General features: G+C 44.6%; 2 protein-coding genes across 2 annotated transcripts in view; both read left to right on the top strand.

The window, feature by feature from the left end:
* Positions 1 to 1,564: 1,564 nt before the first annotated feature.
* LOC109876992 (E3 ubiquitin-protein ligase NHLRC1) lies at positions 1,565 to 3,308 on the top strand. The gene has a single exon (XM_020469316.2). It carries the CDS (start codon positions 1,942 to 1,944, stop codon positions 3,187 to 3,189), a length of 1,248 nt encoding a protein of 415 aa, XP_020324905.2. The 5' UTR covers positions 1,565 to 1,941; the 3' UTR covers positions 3,190 to 3,308.
* A 3,751-nt stretch (positions 3,309 to 7,059) lies between these two features.
* The window catches only part of LOC116352808 (kinesin-like protein KIF13A), a 58,119-nt gene continuing 45,127 nt past the window's right edge, over positions 7,060 to 20,051 (top strand). Inside the window, exons 1-2 of the mRNA XM_031822021.1 lie at positions 7,060 to 7,709; positions 8,074 to 8,167. Coding sequence (XP_031677881.1) covers positions 7,649 to 7,709; positions 8,074 to 8,167 — 155 coding nt within the window. The 5' untranslated portion in view covers positions 7,060 to 7,648. The remainder of the gene's footprint in view (positions 7,710 to 8,073; positions 8,168 to 20,051) is intronic.

Raw genomic sequence — 20,051 nt, 5'->3', positions numbered from 1 at the left:
GTCTTTCTAAAGCTACTTTTTTTTGTATACAAAATTGCGTATAATTCCTGAGAAATGTGGTTTGACGAATGGAGTTTAGCGATGTCACTCTGAGCTATTATCACCCAGTTGTCAGATAAGTGAATATTTCAAGGGTGGGTAGAAGGGAGGGTAGAAGGGTGCATTTTATTAGTATTCAACCATAGCCATCATCTCAACACAAATATTTCTCTCATGTCAAAATCAGACACTGACACTCCTCCCCAGGTAGCATGGACCAGACTCCCTGGCTGTATAGAATATGGCATATTGTTTCTGGAATGAAGATGCCATTTTGCCAAAACAATCCCTCTCGAAAAGGAGACTTGTTTTGTTTGTTTTTTTCACTCTGAATGAATAAAACTTGATTAAAATGTTTTGTATTTCCTCTTCAATTGTCTTGTAGACTGTGTGTATGTCTCATTAGAAATACCTTGTGTTGAGGTTAAAAGGTACCAAGGCCTTCGTTATGTGTTCTTATTCATTCTCTGTAACTCCCCTTGTGATTCAAGGGTTCATCGTTGAAAAGGTTGATAGGTCTGGAATGAATATAATATATACATGATGTATCGTGGAATGCTTCCTGGTTCCAGCACACATGTTCATTCCAAAATATTGAGCTATTTACACAATAATTCTACAACACATTTGGGACCCTACTTTGGGTTCCTCCAAACACCTGTATTTTAGTTATCCGGGGTACAGTATCTGCATACAGGCCTAATCACTAAGTATAAAGCACTACAGTCAATAGCTTGTCCAACTCCAGGTGTTTATTGGCACTTGCTTGCCACTGTCCAATTAGGCCCTTGGGTCGACAGAACCGTGGTCTTGTGGAGATGAAGTAGCTTGGCCAGCACTCAAGGGAGATTTGGTTTTGGGTTGCTGAGATTAGTCCAGTAGAAGATGTGTAATTCCCTGGATTGACCTCTGGATGGGGGTCTGCTCTCTAACAGGAGAGGGAAGTGGGCCTGCTCTGGAGCTGTCCTTCCTCACCACTCAACCAACCTGTCCCAAATGGCACCCTAGTCCCTATATGGTGCACCACTTTTGACCAGGGCCCATTGGGTTCCGGTCAGAGGTAGTGCACTATATAGGGAGTAGGGTGCCGTTTGAGAAGCAGCCAGGGGGATCAGATTTCACTCGGTTCGGCACGCCAGGGAACAGACAGAAATAGCCTCCATGTTCTGACCTATAAAGAGATCGATTTCAACAAACTGTTAATTGATGCTGCTGCCAAGTCAGGAAGAAGTTCATGCGATGTCTTTGACGATAGACTAGAAATGACAGGATGATGGTTTTGAAGTCACACAGAGTAATGTGGAGTAACTAGCAGAGGGCCCCTAAATCACTGAATACTTGTGTCTATTCTGACAAACAGAAGTCCTTTCAGAAGGTACCTATTACCATCCAGACTAGTGTTAATTGTTTTACTGCATGGCTCAGAGATTCCAGAAGTCACTGAATTGTTCCTCAGACCTGTATAACCTCTTTCCACCACTAGAGGGCCTCAGAGTGAGCCTGCCCACTGTGTCAAAGTCACATGACAGCCTAAGCCTACAGGAGGCCAGTGCTCTTTCAAAATGTCACCGGTGTTGTGTTTTCCTCTCTCTGTCTCTTCTTCTCTCTTTCCCTCTCTGACTTTCAACATATTTCCTCCGTGTTTCCTCAAAAATACTTTCCAGCCGTAGCAGACTGCAGCAGGGCTGACACTGTGACTGTCGTTGGGTTAAGAGACTGCAGCAGAGCTGACACTGTGACTGTCGTTGGGTAAAGAGACTGCAGCAGGGCTGACACTGTGACTGCTGTTGGGTAGACTGCAGCAGAGCTGACACTGTGACTGCTGTTGGGTAAAGAGACCGCAGCAGAGCTGACACTGTGACTGTCGTTGGGTAAAGTAAACGAGAGGATATCTACACTATTATGGCTGATGTTCCTGTTCCTCCTTCCTCACTGAGAACAGAGGGGATCCTGCTGAGAGAGATCCACGTCAACCTGCTGGAGTGTAAAGTCTGCTTCGAGAAGTATAACCCACGGCAGAAGGAACGCCGGCCTCAGAACCTGTCCTGCGGCCATGTACTCTGTCTGGAATGTGTCCGGGCGCTCTCCCACCCCGTCCTCAAGAAGCTTGAGTGCCCTTTCTGCCGGCAGCTGTGTGACGTTGACAGCACCTCCCACTGCCAGGCGCTGACAGACCTCCAGGATCTTCTGCTCTCCCGCTCCCCCAGGTCACCTGTCCCTCATCGGGTCAGAGGAGGCAGCGGCTGGGTCGGAGGCCTGGGCTCTGGAGCTCTGCGGCTTCGCTCAGCCTTCGGGGGCTGGGGGTCCCTGATCAACCCCACGGGGGTGGCCGTGTTCGGGTCCTCTGGGACCGTGGTGGTGGTGCATGATGGAGAAAGGAGGGTGGTGGTATTCGGGCCTCAGGGCAGGCGGCTGCACGGGTTCGGGCGGAGGGGTCGCGGCCACGGGGAGGTGTGTCACCCGGTGGATGTGGCGGTGACTCCCAGCGGGTATGTGGTTGTGACGGATGCCGGTGACGGTGCAGTGAAAGTGTTCACCACCAGGGGGAGTTATGTCCTGGCGGTGTGGGGCTCCTTCCAGATGCCCTGGGGGGTGGACGTGGACAGCTGTGGACATATCCTGGTCACTGACATCCAGGCCGGCACGCTCTCCCAGGTCGTGGTGGACTTTGCCCGTGGCGTGACTCTGATGAACCGAGCGGTCATAACCGACCTCCAGCGGCCCAAGGCAGTGGCCTGCTGTCGGGTGACCGGGAACATCGCCCTGGTGGAGACACTGGGGCTCACCACCACACAACCTCCAAATGGCCCCCGGCCTACCAGACTGACAATATTCAACAAAGACTTTAACGTGCTCTCTCAGATAGACAGCTTTACTCTGAGCCTGGGGGCCTCCGTGTGGCCCTGCATGTCTGCCGTGGCCTTTGACAGGGACGGGGATGTGATCGTGATAGACTCCCAGCGCGGGTTGATTTGGGGTTTGGGAAAGCTCCAGAACGGCCCGGTCCTAACCCCCCTGGTCAGTGGAGACTTGGTTCGCCCGGTGGGGCTGGTCGCCACAGCACAGAACACGCTGATTGTTTTAGACAGTGGAGACCATGCAGTGAAGATGTATTCAGTTCACTCGGATGCTATTCTAGTCCAAACATGATGTAGGAAGAGTTAGCTGTCTGGCTGACTTGTATTGTGAAAAAATATAGAAACCAAATGCATAATGACTGGTGATTCCACCTGTTGTGATGTAACACAATAAAATCCAGATTAAAATTATAAAATTGTTTTAAGAGGATTTTTTTTGAGTGAACAGCATGTTTTTCTTTTCGAACGCTGTTGGAAAGAATGAAATGAAGAGCATTAATAACATGGGGTGTATGGGCTCTTGGTAATGACAGGTGGATAATAACATGGGCTGTTTGGGCTCTTGGTAATGACAGGTGGATAATGACATGGGGTGTTTGGGCTCTTGGTAATGACAGGTGGATAATGACATGGGGTGTTTGGGCTCTTGGTAATGACAGGTGGATAATGACATGGGGTGTTTGGGCTCTTGGTAATGACAGGTGGATAATGACATGGGGTGTTTGGGCTCTTGGTAATGACAGGTGGATAATAACATGGGGTGTTTGGGCTCTTGGTAATGACAGGTGGATAATAACATGGGGTGTTTGGGCTCTTGGTAATGACAGGTGGATAATGACATGGGGTGTTTGGGCTCTTGGTAATGACAGGTGGATAATAACATGGGGTGTTTGGGCTCTTGGTAATGACAGGTGGATAATAACATGGGGTGTTTGGGCTCTTGGTAATGACAGGTGGATAATAACATGGGGTGTTTGGGCTCTTGGTAATGACAGGTGGATAATAACATGGGGTGTTTGGGCTCTTGGTAATGACAGGTGGATAATAACATGGGGTGTTTGGGCTCTTGGTAATAACAGGTGGATAATGACATGGGGTGTTTGGGCTCTTGGTAATGACAGGTGGATAATGACATGGGGTGTTTGGGCTCTTGGTAATGACAGGTGGATAATGACATGGGGTGTTTGGGCTCTTGGTAATGACAGGTGGATAATGACATGGGGTGTTTGGGCTCTTGGTAATGACAGGTGGATAATAACATGGGGTGTTTGGGCTCTTGGTAATGACAGGTGGATAATGACATGGGGTGTTTGGGCTCTTGGTAATGACAGGTGGATAATGACATGGTCTTGACAGGTGGGTAATAACATGGGGTGTTTGGGCTCTTGGTAATGACAGGTGGATAATGACATGGGGTGTTTGGGCTCTTGGTAATGACAGGTGGATAATGACATGGGGTGTTTGGGCTCTTGGTAATGACAGGTGGATAATAACATGGGGTGTTTGGGCTCTTGGTAATGACAGGTGGATAATGACATGGGGTGTTTGGGCTCTTGGTAATGACAGGTGGATAATGACATGGTCTTGACAGGTGGGTAATAACATGGGGTGTTTGGGCTCTTGGTAATGACAGGTGGATAATAAAATGGGGTGTTTGGGCTCTTGGTAATGACAGGTGGATAATGACATGGGGTGTTTGGGCTCTTGGTAATGACAGTGGGTAAATACATGGGGTGTTTGGGCTCTTGGTAATGACAGGTGGGTAATGACATGGGGTGTTTGGGCTCTTGGTCTTGACAGGTGGATAATGACATGGGGTGTTTGGGCTCTTGGTAATGACAGGTGGATAATGACATGGGGTGTTTGGGCTCTTGGTAATGACAGGTGGATAATAACATGGGGTGTTTGGGCTCTTGGTAATGACAGGTGGATAATGACATGGGGTGTTTGGGCTCTTGGTAATGACAGGTGGATAATGACATGGGGTGTTTGGGCTCTTGGTAATGACAGGTGGATAATGACATGGTCTTGACAGGTGGGTAATAACATGGGGTGTTTGGGCTCTTGGTAATGACAGGTGGATAATAAAATGGGGTGTTTGGGCTCTTGGTAATGACAGGTGGATAATGACATGGGGTGTTTGGGCTCTTGGTAATGACAGTGGGTAAATACATGGGGTGTTTGGGCTCTTGGTAATGACAGGTGGGTAATGACATGGGGTGTTTGGGCTCTTGGTCTTGACAGGTGGATAATGACATGGGGTGTTTGGGCTCTTGGTAATGACAGGTGGATAATGACATGGGGTGTTTGGGCTCTTGGTAATGACAGGTGGATAATAACATGGGGTGTTTGGGCTATTGGTAATGACAGGTGGATAATGACATAGTCTTGACAGGTGGATAATAACATGGGGTGTTTGGGCTCTTGGTAATGACAGGTGGATAATAACATGGGGTGTTTGGGCTCTTGGTAATGACAGGTGGATAATGACATGGTCTTGACAGGTGGATAATGACATGGGGTGTTTGGGCTCTTGGTAATGACAGGTGGATAATGACATGGTCTTGACAGGTGGGTAATAACATGGGGTGTTTGGGCTCTTGGTAATGACAGGTGGGTAATAACATGGGGTGTTTGGGCTCTTGGTAATGACAGGTGGATAATGACATGGGGTGTTTGGGCTCTTGGTAATGACAGGTGGATAATGACATGGGGTGTTTGGGCTCTTGGTAATGACAGGTGGATAATAACATGGGGTGTTTGGGCTCTTGGTAATGACAGGTGGATAATGACATGGGGTGTTTGGGTTCTTGGTAATGACAGGTGGATAATAACATGGGGTGTTTGGGCTCTCCTCCCATTTTCACCTGTCCTTAATACTTTGTAATAACATGGTAATGACAGGTGGATAATAACATGGTAATGACAGGTGGATAATGACATGGTAATGACAAGTGGATAATGACATGGTAATTGACAGGCGGATAATAACATGGTCATGACAGGTGGATAACGACATCGTCTTGACAGGTGGATAATGACATGGTAACGACAGGTGGGTAATGACATCGTCTTGACAGGTGGGTAATGACATGGTAATGACAGGTGGATAATGACATGGTAATGACATGTGGGTAATGACATGGTCTTGACAGGCGGGTAATGACATGGTCATGACAGGCGGATAATGACATGGTCATGACAGGTGGATAATGACATGGTCATGACATGCGGATAATGACATGGTCATGACAGGCGGATAATGACATGGTCATGACAGGCGGATAATAACAGGGTCATGACAGGTGGGTAATGACATGGTCTTGACAGGCGGATAATGACATGGTAATGACAGGTGGATAATGACAGGTGGATAATGACATGGTAACAACAGGTGGGTAATGACATGGTAACGACAGGTGGATAATGACATGGTAACGACATGTGGGTAATGACATGGTAACGACATGTGGATAATGACATGGTAACGACATGTGGGTAATGACATGGTAACGACAGGTGGATAATGACATGGTAACGACAGGTGGGTAATGACATGGTAATGACAGGTGGATAATGACAGGTGGATAATGACATGGTCATGACAGGTGGATAACGACATGGTAACGACAGGTGGATAATGACATGGTAATGACAGGTGGGTAATGACATGGTCGTGACAGGTGGATAATTACTTCTGAGATATACAATCAACTAGGCCTACTAATTGTAAAACTGTCCTGTGACACTGACTGCACCTATGTCATTACATATTTTAGGAACATTGCTCATCTCTGGTTACGTTTTAACTGACAGCCTGGTGCTAATTAGACAATACATTTAATTGTATTCATCTTTATTTATCCAGGAAGTCCCATTGAGGTCAGAAGATCTATTTTACAAGGGAGACCTTCATTTATTTCATTTATTTTAATGAAGTCTATTTGTTTGAACACTTTTGAAGGTCATTTGCACATGTTCTGTTTCATAGGGTGTATTCACTACGATCCAAACGGTTCCAAACTGAACGAAACCTGAATTTGTCCAATTGAAACTCTCGTTTCCTTCGCAAAACGTGTTGGACTAATGATTATACTCCTGGTGTATCGACTAAGTAGGCTAGGCTATCCGGTCCATTCCCAGACATAAAAAAGGCCCCAAACAGAAAGCAAATTTGATGGGCATCAGTAAAAGTTTAGTCACTTAAGGCCACTGATGAGGAGGGCTAGTATCTCCTCCTCTTCTTCTTCCTCTTACACATTTTACACAGTCTGCATTTCACATTTCACAATATTTTGGAACCCCATAAGCGCGTGCACTGATACAGTTTCCGACTTTTCCAGATCCCCCACGCTGGGTTTCCCAATATTGGCCAGTTCGGTTCGTGTTATGAGAAATCCTTTTTGTTGCTGCATAGCCTTAAGGCACCGCATGATTTCCAGCAGCCAGAGAGAGAGACAATCGTGTGAACTGCTCCCACTTGAAGATGGCGGTTGTGATGCTGTCTGGGACTGGAGCACAGTGCTGGATCTGCATAGGACGCTAACTTGATGGATATAAAGACAATGTTCAGTTTTTATTTTCTCTGTCTTCTGGACTGGACTCTTTTGGGATTGTGTTATTAGGGCATAGGCACACTTTCAACACCGGCTGAAAGTGGACTGGTCTTTTCGGGGACGGGGAGAGCCAGACGGATAGCCATAGCTTGCTAGCTAACACATTGATGGTAGTCCAGGCTGGGAGGAAAGTGGATGAAAATGTCGGATACCAAGGTAAAAGTTGCAGTCAGAGTCCGACCCATGAACCGGAGAGGTAAGTTACCGTAACTGAAAAAGAACCCGAATTCAGCAAACGTTACAGTTGTATTTAATACGTGCTAACTCGTTTTTAGTACCCCTTCTTTAGCCTTTTATCCCAAATAGATTTTTTTTTGCTGCAGATAGAAAGTTAGCAACCAAGTCTTCTAGCCAAATGACAGGCTGCTTATATGTGGCTAGTGTCACGTTAGCTAGCTACCTCTAATCTTAAAGAAGGGCAAATAAATCCAACTTGCCAAGTGTCCGTCAGATGTAGTTTAAGTAGATACATGATTAGGCTAACTAGCTAGCTACTTTGATTAGAAATGTATGGAAACGTTCTCAACAAGACAGAGACACATTTGCTCTGAACTCTGCAGAAACGGAACTGCATACAAAATGTGTGGTGGATATGGAGGATAACCAAACTGTTCTGCATCCACCGCCTTCCAACAATAAAGGAGAAAACAGCAGGTAAAAACACATTTACATTTATTCAACATCCTGATCTGTCTTTATTATATATTGTTTGTGCCTGTGGACCATTTGAAGAACGTCGTCTTTTATTTTTGGTGTGACATGATTATTTAGGGAGCGTCTCAAGCTCTGTCCCTCGAGGCACCAACTTTTCCAAGCTAACTTGATGGATATAAAGACAATGTAGAGTTTTTATTTTCTCAGTCTTCTGGACTGGACTCTTCTGTGATTGTGTAATTAGGGCATACGCACACTTTCAACACCGGCTGAAACTGGACTGAAAGTGGACTTTAGTTGAGTTTTCCCGGGAAGTTTTTCAAGCTTTAAAACAGTGAAAACGAAGTTCATCTTCCCTGTGTAATTTAAAATAAAATCAGTTTTTTCTCCCCGGGATGAAAGTGACTGAGTTAATAATGCACGCGCACTAACCCACCTCGCTCCGCGGCAGGGTTACTACTATAAGGGATCCATGGGACGTCCCTATCCTAACCCAGGGTAAACTCGGTCCTCGGGACCCCAAGGGGTGCACGTTTTTTTTTTTTGCCTTACCACTACACAGCCGTTTCAAATAACAAGTGTTGATCATTTGAATTTATTGTGTAGTGTTAGGGCAAATACCAAAACGTGCACCCCTTGGGCTCCCGGGGACAGAGTTTGGGAAACACTGCCTAACCCAATCGTTACCGTAACCCTAAACATACCCCTTACCTAACCCTTACCTTAACCGTTTTACATTTCAACTTCAATGTGGTGACCTCAGAGTTGGGACGTCTCAAGCACCCCGTTTAGACTTGCTCTCGATACTGTCTCTTTAAGAAAGTTTTCTGCAGCGTTGCCCCGCTATAACGCCCTAATAACATCCGATAGACCCGCAGCCTGCTGTTGTAGCTACACTGTAGCTGATCGAAGTATTTATATTCTGTTGTGATCTCCTAAAAATCAAGCAAATGAAGTAAGATCATTCTATGTTAGATTGTCCAGATGTTTCACATGTCCTGTGGAAGCCCCTGCTTCTTTCTTTGAGAATGACCGGGACCCGATCAAAACCTTTACCTCAACAAAGTAGCCAACAGCGAACCAACGGCTGGAACTGTGACAACATTCCAACGCAACAGACTGTATAAATAGATGCATCAGCTAGAGGCCATCAGTGGCTGAATTACAGCCCGACCTGTTTACTGTACTTGTGCTTTTCCTCATCATCATTTTTTACGATTGTTATGTAAATCATCTATTGAATAATTGTCTACGGGACCTGGAAACATAAATTAGCATAATTAACTCAAATTGAATATAATAATATATCATATTGTGTCCAAGAAAACAGAATTTGTGGTCTCAGTCAGAACCTAAAGCATAATAACTACTCATTCTAGAGCTAAACAATTCCATACCAGCTGACCAGCCTTGGCATGACTCTGTCTCTTCACCATTACTTTTCATGTGAGTTTCACATTTGGTGTTAAAGGGGCTGTGGTTTAGGGATGGACAACTAGTTTAACATGCCATAGTAATTATCCTCCACTTGCTATTGGCTGAGAGGGAGGAAGCATCTTGGAATTCAAGTTGACAGCTAACCTTGATTATTTTTTTGAAGGAGTCCCACACTTTTTGTATTTTTTTTAAATGTGTATTGAGAGAGAGAGAGAGTTAAAGCAGTGTGTCTGATACAAACCCATAGTCACAGCTCTACATGGGATCCAGGACAGTGTGTCTGTCTGATACAAACCCATAGTCACAGCTCTACATGGGATCCAGGACAGTGTGTCTGTCTGATACAAACCCATAGTCACAGCTCTACATGGGATCCAGGACAGTGTGTCTGATACAAACCCATAGTCACAGCTCTACATGGGATCCAGGACAGTGTGTCTGATACAAACCCATAGTCACAGCTCTACATGGGATCCAGGACAGTGTGTCTGATACAAACCCATAGTCACAGCTCTACATGGGATCCAGGACAGTGTGTCTGATACAAACCCATAGTCACAGCTCTACATGGGATCCAGGACAGTGTGTCTGATACAAACCCATAGTCACAGCTCTACATGGGATCCAGGACAGTGTGTCTGATACAAACCCATAGTCACAGCTCTACATGGGATCCAGGACAGTGTGTCTGATACAAACCCATAGTCACAGCTCTACATGGGATCCAGGACAGTGTGTCTGATACAAACCCATAGTCACAGCTCTACATGGGATCCAGGACAGTGTGTCTGATACAAACCCATAGTCACAGCTCTACATGGGATCCAGGACAGTGTGTCTGATACAAACCCATAGTCACAGCTCTACATGGGATCCAGGACAGTGTGTCTGATACAAACCCATAGTCACAGCTCTACATGGGATCCAGGACAGTGTGTCTGATACAAACCCATAGTCACAGCTCTACATGGGATCCAGGACAGTGTGTCTGTCTGATACAAACCCATAGTCACAGCTCTACATGGGATCCAGGACAGTGTGTCTGATACAAACCCATAGTCACAGCTCTACATGGGATCCAGGACAGTGTGTCTGATACAAACCCATAGTCACAGCTCTACATGGGATCCAGGACAGTGTGTCTGATACAAACCCATAGTCACAGCTCTACATGGGATCCAGGACAGTGTGTCTGATACAAACCCATAGTCACAGCTCTACATGGGATCCAGGACAGTGTGTCTGATACAAACCCATAGTCACAGCTCTACATGGGATCCAGGACAGTGTGTCTGATACAAACCCATAGTCACAGCTCTACATGGGATCCAGGACAGTGTGTCTGATACAAACCCATAGTCACAGCTCTACATGGGATCCAGGACAGTGTGTCTGATACAAACCCATAGTCACAGCTCTACATGGGATCCAGGACAGTGTGTCTGATACAAACCCATAGTCACAGCTCTACATGGGATCCAGGACAGTGTGTCTGATACAAACCCATAGTCACAGCTCTACATGGGATCCAGGACAGTGTGTCTGTCTGATACAAACCCATAGTCACAGCTCTACATGGGATCCAGGACAGTGTGTCTGTCTGATACAAACCCATAGTCACAGCTCTACATGGGATCCAGGACAGTGTGTCTGATACAAACCCATAGTCACAGCTCTACATGGGATCCAGGACAGTGTGTCTGTCTGATACAAACCCATAGTCACAGCTCTACATGGGATCCAGGACAGTGTGTCTGTCTGATACAACCCATAGTCACAGCTCTACATGGGATCCAGGACAGTGTGTCTGATACAAACCCATAGTCACAGCTCTACATGGGATCCAGGACAGTGTGTCTGATACAAACCCATAGTCACAGCTCTACATGGGATCCAGGACAGTGTGTCTGATACAAACCCATAGTCACAGCTCTACATGGGATCCAGGACAGTGTGTCTGATACAAACCCATAGTCACAGCTCTACATGGGATCCAGGACAGTGTGTCTGATACAAACCCATAGTCACAGCTCTACATGGGATCCAGGACAGTGTGTCTGATACAAACCCATAGTCACAGCTCTACATGGGATCCAGGACAGTGTGTCTGATACAAACCCATAGTCACAGCTCTACATGGGATCCAGGACAGTGTGTCTGATACAAACCCATAGTCACAGCTCTACATGGGATCCAGGACAGTGTGTCTGATACAAACCCATAGTCACAGCTCTACATGGGATCCAGGACAGTGTGTCTGATACAAACCCATAGTCACAGCTCTACATGGGATCCAGGACAGTGTGTCTGATACAAACCCATAGTCACAGCTCTACATGGGATCCAGGACAGTGTGTCTGTCTGATACAAACCCATAGTCACAGCTCTACATGGGATCCAGGACAGTGTGTCTGATACAAACCCATAGTCACAGCTCTACATGGGATCCAGGACAGTGTGTCTGATACAAACCCATAGTCACAGCTCTACATGGGATCCAGGACAGTGTGTCTGATACAAACCCATAGTCACAGCTCTACATGGGATCCAGGACAGTGTGTCTGATACAAACCCATAGTCACAGCTCTACATGGGATCCAGGACAGTGTGTCTGATACAAACCCATAGTCACAGCTCTACATGGGATCCAGGACAGTGTGTCTGATACAAACCCATAGTCACAGCTCTACATGGGATCCAGGACAGTGTGTCTGATACAAACCCATAGTCACAGCTCTACATGGGATCCAGGACAGTGTGTCTGATACAAACCCATAGTCACAGCTCTACATGGGATCCAGGACAGTGTGTCTGATACAAACCCATAGTCACAGCTCTACATGGGATCCAGGACAGTGTGTCTGATACAAACCCATAGTCACAGCTCTACATGGGATCCAGGACAGTGTGTCTGATACAAACCCATAGTCACAGCTCTACATGGGATCCAGGACAGTGTGTCTGTCTGATACAAACCCATAGTCACAGCTCTACATGGGATCCAGGACAGTGTGTCTGTCTGATACAAACCCATAGTCACAGCTCTACATGGGATCCAGGACAGTGTGTCTGATACAAACCCATAGTCACAGCTCTACATGGGATCCAGGACAGTGTGTCTGATACAAACCCATAGTCACAGCTCTACATGGGATCCAGGACAGTGTGTCTGATACAAACCCATAGTCACAGCTCTACATGGGATCCAGGACAGTGTGTCTGATACAAACCCATAGTCACAGCTCTACATGGGATCCAGGACAGTGTGTCTGATACAAACCCATAGTCACAGCTCTACATGGGATCCAGGACAGTGTGTCTGATACAAACCCATAGTCACAGCTCTACATGGGATCCAGGACAGTGTGTCTGATACAAACCCATAGTCACAGCTCTACATGGGATCCAGGACAGTGTGTCTGATACAAACCCATAGTCACAGCTCTACATGGGATCCAGGACAGTGTGTCTGATACAAACCCATAGTCACAGCTCTACATGGGATCCAGGACAGTGTGTCTGATACAAACCCATAGTCACAGCTCTACATGGGATCCAGGACAGTGTGTCTGATACAAACCCATAGTCACAGCTCTACATGGGATCCAGGACAGTGTGTCTGATACAAACCCATAGTCACAGCTCTACATGGGATCCAGGACAGTGTGTCTGATACAAACCCATAGTCACAGCTCTACATGGGATCCAGGACAGTGTGTCTGTCTGATACAAACCCATAGTCACAGCTCTACATGGGATCCAGGACAGTGTGTCTGATACAAACCCATAGTCACAGCTCTACATGGGATCCAGGACAGTGTGTCTGTCTGATACAAACCCATAGTCACAGCTCTACATGGGATCCAGGACAGTGTGTCTGTCTGATACAAACCCATAGTCACAGCTCTACATGGGATCCAGGACAGTGTGTCTGATACAAACCCATAGTCACAGCTCTACATGGGATCCAGGACAGTGTGTCTGATACAAACCCATAGTCACAGCTCTACATGGGATCCAGGACAGTGTGTCTGATACAAACCCATAGTCACAGCTCTACATGGGATCCAGGACAGTGTGTCTGATACAAACCCATAGTCACAGCTCTACATGGGATCCAGGACAGTGTGTCTGATACAAACCCATAGTCACAGCTCTACATGGGATCCAGGACAGTGTGTCTGTCTGATACAAACCCATAGTCACAGCTCTACATGGGATCCAGGACAGTGTGTCTGATACAAACCCATTGTCACAGCTCTACATGGGATCCAGGACAGTGTGTCTGATACAAACCCATAGTCACAGCTCTACATGGGATCCAGGACAGTGTGTCTGATACAAACCCATAGTCACAGCTCTACATGGGATCCAGGACAGTGTGTCTGATACAAACCCATAGTCACAGCTCTACATGGGATCCAGGACAGTGTGTCTGATACAAACCCATAGTCACAGCTCTACATGGGATCCAGGACAGTGTGTCTGATACAAACCCATAGTCACAGCTCTACATGGGATCCAGGACAGTGTGTCTGATACAAACCCATAGTCACAGCTCTACATGGGATCCAGGACAGTGTGTCTGATACAAACCCATAGTCACAGCTCTACATGGGATCCAGGACAGTGTGTCTGATACAAACCCATAGTCACAGCTCTACATGGGATCCAGGACAGTGTGTCTGATACAAACCCATAGTCACAGCTCTACATGGGATCCAGGACAGTGTGTCTGATACAAACCCATAGTCACAGCTCTACATGGGATCCAGGACAGTGTGTCTGATACAAACCCATAGTCACAGCTCTACATGGGATCCAGGACAGTGTGTCTGATACAAACCCATAGTCACAGCTCTACATGGGATCCAGGACAGTGTGTCTGTCTGATACAAACCCATAGTCACAGCTCTACATGGGATCCAGGACAGTGTGTCTGATACAAACCCATAGTCACAGCTCTACATGGGATCCAGGACAGTGTGTCTGTCTGATACAAACCCATAGTCACAGCTCTACATGGGATCCAGGACAGTGTGTCTGATACAAACCCATAGTCACAGCTCTACATGGGATCCAGGACAGTGTGTCTGATACAAACCCATAGTCACAGCTCTACATGGGATCCAGGACAGTGTGACTGATACAAACCCATAGTCACAGTTCTACATGGGATCCAGGACAGTGTGTCTGATACAAACCCATAGTCACAGCTCTACATGGGATCCAGGAAAGTGTGTCTGATACAAACCCATAGTCACAGCTCTACATGGGATCCAGGACAGTGTGACTGATACAAACCCATAGTCACAGCTCTACATGGGATCCAGGACAGTGTGTTTGATACAAACCCATAGTCACAGCTCTACATGGGATCCAGGACAGTGTGTCTGATACAAACCCATAGTCACAGCTCTACATGGGATCCAGGACAGTGTGTCTGATACAAACCCATAGTCACAGCTCTACATGGGATCCAGGACAGTGTGTCTGATACAAACCCATAGTCACAGCTCTACATGGGATCCAGGTCAGTGTGACTGATACAAACCCATAGTCACAGCTCTACATGGGATCCAGGACAGTGTGTCTGATACAAACCCATAGTCACAGCTCTACATGGGATCCAGGACAGTGTGTCTGATACAAACCCATAGTCACAGCTCTACATGGGATCCAGGACAGTGTGTCTGATACAAACCCATAGTCACAGCTCTACATGGGATCCAGGACAGTGTGTCTGTCTGATACAAACCCATAGTCACAGCTCTACATGGGATCCAGGACAGTGTGTCTGATACAAACCCATAGTCACAGCTCTACATGGGATCCAGGACAGTGGCTAACCCGCTCTACATGGGATCCAGGACAGTGGCTAACCCGCTCTACCACCCCAAGTCACTATCCTGGATTATTTCCCCAAAGTGTAATCTCAGTAGGCCGGCCTACTGCAGACATAGTGTCTATTGGAGTCATATTACGACAGCGTAGTTAAAACAGTGATCGTCTGACAGTACATGGAGTGAGAAGGACCATGACCAAAGGAAATCCCTCACACCATATCAACGCACTGGCCTATTGTACAGTAGCTAGTAGCAACAGTAGCACAGAGTATCATACGTCTCCTCAGTAAAACGACTGCCTCATACCCAGAGTCACATGCTGCTCACAGACAGAAGCTTCATTTCCAAGTTATATGAGGTCAGACAAATACAGAAGAACACAGGCCCTATAGTCAAAACTAGTACACTAACACCCAGCTGCACCACCTAGGTAAACTAGTACACTATAACACCATGCTGCACCACCCAGGTAAACTAGTACACTATAACACCGAGCTGCACCACCCAGGTAAACTAGTACACTATAACGCCATGCTGCACCACCCAGGTAAACTAGTTCACTATAACACCATGCTGCACCACCCAGGTAAACTAGCACACTATAACACCATGCTGCACCACCCAGGTAAACTAGTACACTATAACACTGAGCTGCACCACCCAGGTAAACTAGTACACTATAACACCGAGCTGCACCACCCAGGTAAACTAGCACACTATAACACCATGCTGCACCACCCAGGTAAACTAGTTCACTATAACACTGAGCTGCACCACCCAGGTAAACTAGTACACTATAACACTGAGCTGCACCACCCAGGTAAACTAGTATACTATAACACCATGCTGCATCACCCAGGTAAACTAGTACACTATAACACTGAGCTGCACCACCCAGGTAAACTAGTACACTATAACACCATGCAGCACCACCCAGGTAAACTAGTAAACAGACAGGTAAGCATCCTCTCGTGTTTCATATGCTGGGAGTGAGTGTACAACCCAGGTTGCACCCCAAATTGCACCCTATTCCCTATATGGTGCATTACTTTTCACCAAAAATAGTGCACTATATATGGAACAGGGTTCCATTTGGGATGCTCCCTGGGTCTCTCTGTCTCTCTATGAAGCTTACTCAACAGTCGTCCAGGAAACAGGAGAACGAGGGGAAGTGGATCAGCAGAAAGTAAGAACCTCTGTTTTTAAAGGCCCGGTGTGGCCGGTGTCTGAGGTGCCGAAGACCAGAGTTTGAGCCAATCAGCCCTCGATTCACCTTTGTGTGTATTTTTAGTAGATTCACTTCCACGTTTCACCACAACGTGCCTTTATAAAGGGAAACCAGATAATATGGCCTAGACAGACATAAACAGCCCTCCGCCTGAACACACATCAGACTGGAGGGAAATATGCATCTGGCTCTCACCTTTTTGTCCCTATGTCTTGTTGCTTAGTTAGGTTGGTTGGTTGATTATATCCCTCATCATATCTCACGATATTGTTCCATGAAAGCTATCTTATCATACTGTATCGAACCTATCTATCATACTGTATCTATATATCATACTGTATCTAACCTATCTATCACACTGTATCTGTCATACTGTATCTAACCTATATATCACACTGTATCTAACCTATCTATCACACTGTATCTATCATACTGTATCTATCATACTGTATCTAACCTATCTATCACACTGTATCTATCATACTGTATCTATCATACTGTATCTAACCTATCTATCATACTGTATCTATCACACTGTATCTAACCTATCTATCATACTGTATCTATCACACTGTATCTAACCTATCTATCATACTGTATCTATCACACTGTATCTAACCTATCTATCACACTGTATCTATCACACTGTATCTAACCTATCTATCACACTGTATCTAACCTATCTATCACACTGTATCGAACCTATCTATCACACTATATCTATCACACTGTATCTAACCTATCTATCATACTGTATCTATCACACTGTATCTAACCTATCTATCACACTGTATCTAACCTATCTATCACACTGTATCTATCACACTGTATCTAACCTATCTATCACACTGTATCGAACCTATCTATCACACTGTATCTAACCTATCTATCACACTGTATCGAACCTATCTATCACACTGTATCTATCACACTGTATCGAACCTATCTATCACACTGTATCGAACCTATCTATCACACTGTATCTAACCTATCTATCACACTGTATCGAACCTATCTATCACACTGTATCTAACCTATCTATCACACTGTATCTAACCTATCTATCACACTGTATCTATCATACTGTATCTAAACTATCTATCATACTGTATCTATCACACTGTATCTAAACTATCTATCACACTGTATCTAACCTATCTATCATACTGTATATATCATACTGTATCTAGCACACTGTATCTAACCTATCTATCATACTGTATCTATCACACTGTATCTAAACTATCTATCACACTGTATCTAACCTATCTATCATACTGTATCTATCACACTGTATCTAAACTATCTATCACACTGTATCTAACCTATCTATCACACTGTATCTAACCTATCTATCACACTGTATCTATCACACTGTATCTAACCTATCTATCATACTGTATCTATCACACTGTATCTAACCTATCTATCATACTGTATCTATCACACTGTATCTAACCTATCTATCACACTGTATCGAACCCATCTATCACACTGTATCGAACCTATCTATCACACTGTATCGAACCTATCTATCACACTGTATCGAACCTATCTATCACACTGTATCTAACCTATCTATCATACTGTATCTAACCTATCTATCACACTGTATCTAACCTATCTATCACACTGTATCTAAACTATCTATCACACTGTATCTAACCTATCTATCACACTGTATCTATCACACTGTATCTAACCTATCTATCACACTGTATCTAACCTATCTATCACACTGTATCTAAACTATCTATCACACTGTATCTAACCTATCTATCACACTGTATCTATCACACTGTATCTAACCTATCTATCATACTGTATCTATCACACTGTATCTAACCTATCTATCACACTGTATCTAACCTATCTATCACACTGTATCTAACCTATCTATCACACTGTATCTATCACACTGTATCTAACCTATCTATCATACTGTATCTATCACACTGTATCTAACCTATCTATCACACTGTATCTATCTATCATACTGTATCTAAACTATCTATCATACTGTATCTAACCTATCTATCACACTGTATCTATCATACTGTATCTATCACACTGTATCTAACCTATCTATCACACTGTATCTATCACACTGTATCTAACCTATCTATCACACTGTATCTATCATACTGTATCTAACCTATCTATCATACTGTATATATCATACTGTATCTATCATATCTATCACACTGTATCTAACCTATCTATCACACTGTATCTAACCTATCTATCACACTGTATCTATCACACTGTATCTAACCTATCTATCATACTGTATCTATCACACTGTATCTAACCTATCTATCACACTGTATCTATCTATCATACTGTATCTAAACTATCTATCATACTGTATCTAACCTATCTATCACACTGTATCTATCATACTGTATCTATCACACTGTATCTAACCTATCTATCACACTGTATCTATCACACTGTATCTAACCTATCTATCACACTGTATCTATCATACTGTATCTAACCTATCTATCATACTGTATATATCATACTGTATCTATCATATCTATCACACTGTATCTAACCTATCTATCACACTGTATCTAACCTATCTATCACACTGTATCTATCACACTGTATCTAACCTATCTATCATACTGTATCTATCACACTGTATCTAACCTATCTATCACACTGTATCTATCTATCATACTGTATCTAAACTATCTATCATACTGTATCTAACCTATCTATCACACTGTATCTATCATACTGTATCTATCACACTGTATCTAACCTATCTATCACACTGTATCTATCACACTGTATCTAACCTATCTATCACACTGTATCTATCATACTGTATCTAACCTATCTATCATACTGTATATATCATACTGTATCTATCATATCTATCACACTGTATCTAACCTATCTATCATACTGTATCTATCATACTGTATCTATCATACTGTATCTATCATACTGTATCTATCACACTGTATCTAACCTATCTATCACACTGTATCTATCATACTGTATCTATCACACTGTATCTAACCTATCTATCATACTGTATCTATCATACTGTATCTATCATACTGTATCTATCATACTGTATCTATCTAATTAAATTGTTCCATGAAGCTAGCAGCTTTATGGTCCATGTTGCTGTGCTTGGTTTGGTTCACTCTACCTCGACCTCTTGAGTGAACTGCTGCTGTCATCTATGTTTGTGTCCCAAATTGCACCCTGTTTCCTATGGGGGCTCTGGTCAAAAGTAGTGCTCTATGTAGGGAATAGGGTGCCACTTTGGACATTGCCTCTGTCACCCCAGATTAAACTAGTGACCTGATTAACCAGAGATGCAAATTAAATAATCTCTTAAAGATGAAAG

This window comes from Oncorhynchus kisutch, unplaced genomic scaffold (assembly GCF_002021735.2).
Source record: "Oncorhynchus kisutch isolate 150728-3 unplaced genomic scaffold, Okis_V2 scaffold4046, whole genome shotgun sequence".
NCBI classification, from domain to species: Eukaryota; Metazoa; Chordata; class Actinopteri; order Salmoniformes; family Salmonidae; genus Oncorhynchus; species Oncorhynchus kisutch.
This window is presented reverse-complemented; position numbering and strand designations above follow the sequence as displayed.